General features: G+C 40.4%; 2 protein-coding genes across 2 annotated transcripts in view; one reads left to right on the forward strand and one right to left on the reverse strand.

Moving 5' to 3' along the window:
- Positions 1-533, reverse strand: part of LOC138045484 (metabotropic glutamate receptor 3-like) — a 19,881-nt gene extending 19,348 nt beyond the window's left edge. Inside the window, exon 1 of the mRNA XM_068892005.1 lies at positions 373-533. The gene's annotated coding sequence lies outside the window, so the exon portion shown is untranslated. The remainder of the gene's footprint in view (positions 1-372) is intronic.
- A 633-nt stretch (positions 534-1,166) lies between these two features.
- LOC138045485 (E3 ubiquitin-protein ligase TRIM71-like) lies at positions 1,167-5,133 on the forward strand. The gene has a single exon (XM_068892008.1). The coding sequence runs from the start codon at positions 1,242-1,244 to the stop codon at positions 3,480-3,482; it is 2,241 nt and encodes a 746-aa protein (XP_068748109.1). The 5' UTR covers positions 1,167-1,241; the 3' UTR covers positions 3,483-5,133.
- Positions 5,134-5,431: the final 298 nt, after the last annotated feature.

Raw genomic sequence — 5,431 nt, forward strand, 5'->3', positions numbered from 1 at the left:
TGTAATGTAATAGACAACAACAAGCACATGACAATAACTAACAAGTTTACATGAGAACAAATGGAGTGAGAGGTGGGGGAATTGCGCTCAATCCACGTTCCTCCCTACCCCCCCACTGTTTCCCCCCACCCCGCCGTACTGAGAATTAAAGGATCAAGCTTTGTCATCCCTAATGTTTTGATTAGTTTTATGACAATGTAACAACAGCCTTTGCAGCACCATATTCAGGCCATGTATATCCTATAAAAGCTTCGTACATCCTTTCCTAAGCGATTTTCATGATTTGTCTTGTGTTGAATTCAATTTCATTGCCTTTTTTGCGACTTCCTATTTTCTCAACGCATTTTTCCCCTTCATCAACCAGCCTCTTACCTGCCCCATGCTTTTTCGAAGACTGGAGCACTGTGTTCAAACTCTATATGCAGGCAAGAGAGGATACTTTGATGACCTTCGTTGCGCGTGACTTTATTTTCCTCTCGATCTCGTATTTAGATCTTTCATTGGCCTTGTTGAGAGTGTTGTGCCGTGATGAAAGGAATAACATTGAAATGGTAAGTTTTTGTCGGCCACGGTATTTAATCACAAAGTATATCCGACCTTGTTCGTCTTGTGATGCATGACATTTCCGTCATCACTTAATTAAGAGATCCTATTTTTAGTATTGATGCCTACGCCTCCTTTGTGACATCGGGTAAGGACAAGCGAGAGATGGGGGAGGGGAGAGATACATATTTGGGAGTCAATGAAAAGATGCATCCTGAGCAAGAAAAACAATACCTACAATATGTCTTTCAATGAAGTGCGCAGGAAAGGAATACATAACAGTAGAAAAATAGGTTTTAATAAGTCCCCTTTGAAAAATAGAACAGAATGCGCTAAGTGGGGACGGAACTTCACTTCCAGACAACTTCAAACCCTTTCCCTTGCATACGATAATTGAAGATATCCGGTAAACAGCAAGGAAATTCAGGATTTTCACCGCCGAAAGACAATCAGAGTAGCGTCTTTGCTAAGTATTCATGAATCTCTTGCTGCAGTTTTATCAAGAAATGCCGCGGTAACTGAGCGCTTACAATTCTCAGTAGGAAAATCCAAAATGTCATATCAAACCCGATCAAAACACTTGAACAGAGCCGTTTTGATTGGTCAGCTCTAAAAAAAAGAAAAACAAAATCACAAAGATTCCTTTTAGTCGGCGTGGTTGCTTCACAGATGTTTCCCGTTTTCCATGGATAAGATTCATGGATATCAAAACCTTTCTAGACAATACTCAGGAACACTTGTGTTGTACTGAATGTATGACCAGGTTCACTAATCCAAAGCAGCTTCCTTGCTTACACAGTTTTTGCCTTCATTGCCTGCAAAGGATTCAACAAACGAGCGGAATTCGAGACACTATTTCATGCCCCGAGTGCGGCCGGAATTTCGAGATCCCTGGAAACGGTGATCTTAACGCTTTTCCAACGAACGTTCGTATCAACAGTTTGTTGGATGCTTTGCCTGTCACTGAGTGCAATACGAGTGGCATCAAGTGTGGAAATTGCGAGAAAACAAGCAGAGAATCTGTCTACTGCTTCTCTTGTTGTTCGTTGTGGTGTGATGACTGCCTCCCTCTGCATAATCGGATAAAAATCTTTGAAGAACACTTCGCGTTGGCTTTGAAAGACTTTCGAGTCGAAGACTTTGAGAACATTTTGAAGCAGCCAAAATTTTGTGGAAAGGAAGGTCACGAGAAGAGAGAATTAGAGTTTTTCTGCCAGGTGTGCAAAATAACCATTTGCAGCGTTTGTACTTTTCTAGACCATGAAGGCCACGCTAAGATTCTTTTGGAAAACGCAGCAAAGGAGCGCAAATCGAGAATCACGGCAGCAATTGAATCAAAGAAACGAAGAGCGCTGAAAAAGATGACAAGGATCGCAACAATTGATGAAAACTTCATTTCAATTCAAGAGCAAGCTGTTAAAGTGAAAAGCAATGTGCAGCAGTTTGTTGCCAGGTTAATGACGGCAATAGAAGCGAAACAGAACGAAATCTTTGATGCGGTGGAAAACAAAGTAAAAGAATCATTAGCTCTTTTAACAGAGCAAAAGCACGCGATCGAAGAAGAAGTGAAAACGCACGAAACAGCAATCGATAAAACCGAACTGATTTTAAAGCGAAACACAAGCGCTCAAATCATGGAACCAAATGAATTTCTAGACAAAATAATTCAGGAGGAGGGCGAAGAAGAAGATTCAGCTGTTCGTGACGGCGAAAGTTTGACGACTTTCTTCTTCGAAGGGAATGAAGGCTTGGTTCATGACATAAACATTAAAGAAATTGGCTGTTTTTTTGTCACCAAAACGAGCTCGAAAGACTCGAGCGCTAAGGGAAACGGAATCAGCGAAGGAACTGTTGGACTTGAAGCTGAATTTGTTGTAACGACAAGAAACACACAAAAAGAACAATGTTACCAAGAACGTGACCGCGTGACATTCGAAATCATAAATCGCGAAGGCCGTGACAGTGCGATCAAGCCTCAAATCCAAGATAAGAAAGATGGCACTTACAAGTTCAGCTACTTTGCCAAAGAAACCGGAACGTGTCAGGCATCCGTGGAAGTCAATGGGGAACATGTTCATGGCAGTCCTTTTGAGGTTCAAATCAAACGCAGAGAGTTCAGACCCGTGTTATCCTTTGGACAACAAGGTTCAGATGCTGGGACGCTTTGTTACCCTTGGGGGGTAGCAGTGAATGACAAAGATGAGATCGCAGTGAGTGAGGTTGGTAACCACAGAGTACAGATATTTGCCAGTAATGGAACTCACTTAAGATCGTTTGGTAAAAAAGGTAATCAACAGGGAGAGTTTGACTCGCCTGCTGGAATAGCTTTTCATAATGATAAGATTATAGTGGCAGACTGCTGCAACAACCGAGTTCAACTTTTTAGTAATCAGGGTCATTATCTTAATCAGTTTGGAGGACGAGGAAGCCGGGATCACCAGCTTCAGTTTCCTCGTGGCCTGTCAATTGACAGCGATGGCAACATTATTGTTGCTGATAGTGGTAGCAAATTAATAAAAATCTTTTCACCGGATGGTCGGTTTTTGAGTACCATCGGCACTAAAGGTTCTTTCATCAATCCCGTTCACTGTATCCAACACGACAACTATCTTATTGTTTCAGACAGAGGTGATCACTCAATAAGAGTTTTGAATAGAGAGGGAGAGTTCCTTTACAAATTTGGAAAGCAGGGGAAGCGGGACGGGGAGTTCGATCTCTCTGGCTGCCTGTCAGTGGACAGAGCGGGACATCTGCTGGTTTGTGATTCATCGAATCACCGAGTGCAGGTGTTTAAACTCAGCGGAGAGTTTGTGGAAAAGTTTGGGACACGTGGTACAGGGGCAGGAGAGTTCAAGGTCCCTGTTTCTACGGCAGTTCTTAGCGTTGGTAAGCTAGTAGTTTCTGATTACGGCAACCATCGTGTTCAGATTATCTCGTAGATTTCTTGTCAATGTCGCTGTACTCTCTCACTCATACGAAATCCTCAATGAATATTTGAAGTGCATTTCAATTACCACGAGTTTCCAGATACCACGCAGCTCCTTAACCCTTCCATTCCCAAGTTCGAAGCGTTGATTCTAACTAGTATCATAAATTAATTTGTTGGGAAGTCTCGAGAATTTAGTATTATACCAAGATCACATCTGTTGGGCTGATCATAATCTTCATTCTCAATATCTGTCTGACTGACATTTCAATTAACTCGAATTTCGCTGAATCGTTTTAGGACACACCTTTACTGTGTTTTGGATAGGCTTTATCAATTCTGTCCTATATGATCTGATTCTTTTGCACCAGAAGCTCATGACCTTGAAACGTTTAACTCTGGTTCAGAGCTGGGTTTTTTTTTTAATTTAAAAAACAAATCGTTATTTGGATGTAACGTAGCTCACGCATTTTCCCGCACGTGCAGCTTCGATCTAATTTTTGTCCATGCAAGTGTAAATTTTTAATGAGGGCAACTTTTTGTATTTACTTTTGTGAATGCAACCAAATTCTTATGAGAAAAAGTTGCTTTTCCACTTCGTCGAAAAAACACTTTGGACATTATTTTTTAGCTTTAGACCCCATTCACACCAAATAAACATGTTTAATGAAACCAGGTTTTAAAAATCTGAAACCATGCAGTAAATGAAATCTGGAAAACAGGTTCTTGCACAGGATTTAAATATACTCAAACACATTCTGTAATTTTCACCTGAAGTGTAACAGAGAAAAGTCAGTAAGAAGCTTTTACGAGAAAAACTATTTTTAGACCGTGTTTAACTGAACAGCTGTTAAACATGTTTTTGCTTTGGTGTGGATGGGGCATTAGTTAACCTAAAATCATATGGATTTAATATTACAGTGTTTAGGTCCGAATTAAAGAGGACACTACATAATAGGCTAAAATCGGTGAATGATACGAACCAATGGGCGCTCTCCATTCGAACAAAAATTCGAAAAAAGCGTGTAGCTAGGGAATCGGAAATATTTCGGAAAAATTTATAAAATTGGGTATATCTTGCCAAGTGGTCTTGAAGTTGCTGAATTTCGGAATAACCAGCAATTCCCCGGCTGTCCCATTGGTTCATTAATTGCTGTTTCATTTAGTTTAACATTTTGGAGAAAGACTCGTTGATGTGATTGGTTTCGAGCGGCCAACCCAAATATGCTGTTCCACATTCGCCACATCTTGAATTAGTGAAATTTTTAACTCAAACGTGTGGTCGAATGGAAAGAGCCGAAAGTTTGCAGAAGTAAACAATGACAAGTCTTGTGTGTGGTAGAGCATTTCTGATATTCCTCTAGACAGCATTATACGCTTTTGTTACATTTTAATTGTTTCTCAAACACAGTTGTAGTCCGTATGGAACTGTTGACTAGTCTAGCTTTTAATATAACAAAAATGAGGAGCCAAAAGAATGGGAAATTAATCTTGTAGTAATCTTGATTTACTAGCACAAACAAGGACTTGTTCACGGGAATTCCTTATGCCATTCATGGCGAGGTTGTAGTTCCTCTGCAGGTCGGATTGGGTGGGAATTCATAAACGGGACTAGTATAGAATAAGAATATGTAAATTAAAAAACTTCCTATGGGTACCAATGACTGCAAAGTTGCTTTGTTGTTTGAATTGCACGTAACTTGAACAGCGAAATGTGTTTTATAACGTTAACAATTGCTTAAACTCATTCGGTAGAAAAAATATCTAGCCGATTTCAGTTGCTCATTCGATGGCTTAGCGGTTAATATAACCGTGTTAGCCTTTGTGCCAAATCTTGACCCGGAGTTCAAGCGATTGTGTTCGGTAATTGGAAACCAATTAAATCGCTCTTTTCTCCTTGCCTTAATCCAGTTTGTCGCTAAGTCAGTAAGGATAACTTACAGTTTGTTCCTGTTTGGGGTG

The sequence above is a fragment of the Montipora capricornis genome, chromosome 4, assembly GCF_036669925.1.
Source record: "Montipora capricornis isolate CH-2021 chromosome 4, ASM3666992v2, whole genome shotgun sequence".
Classification (NCBI taxonomy): Eukaryota; Metazoa; Cnidaria; class Anthozoa; order Scleractinia; family Acroporidae; genus Montipora; species Montipora capricornis.

Excerpts from the sequence above, each read along its gene's own strand:
- LOC138045485 (XM_068892008.1), top strand. The coding sequence starts at position 1,242 with ATGGATATCAAAACCTTTCTAGACAATACTCAGGAACACTTGTGTTGT.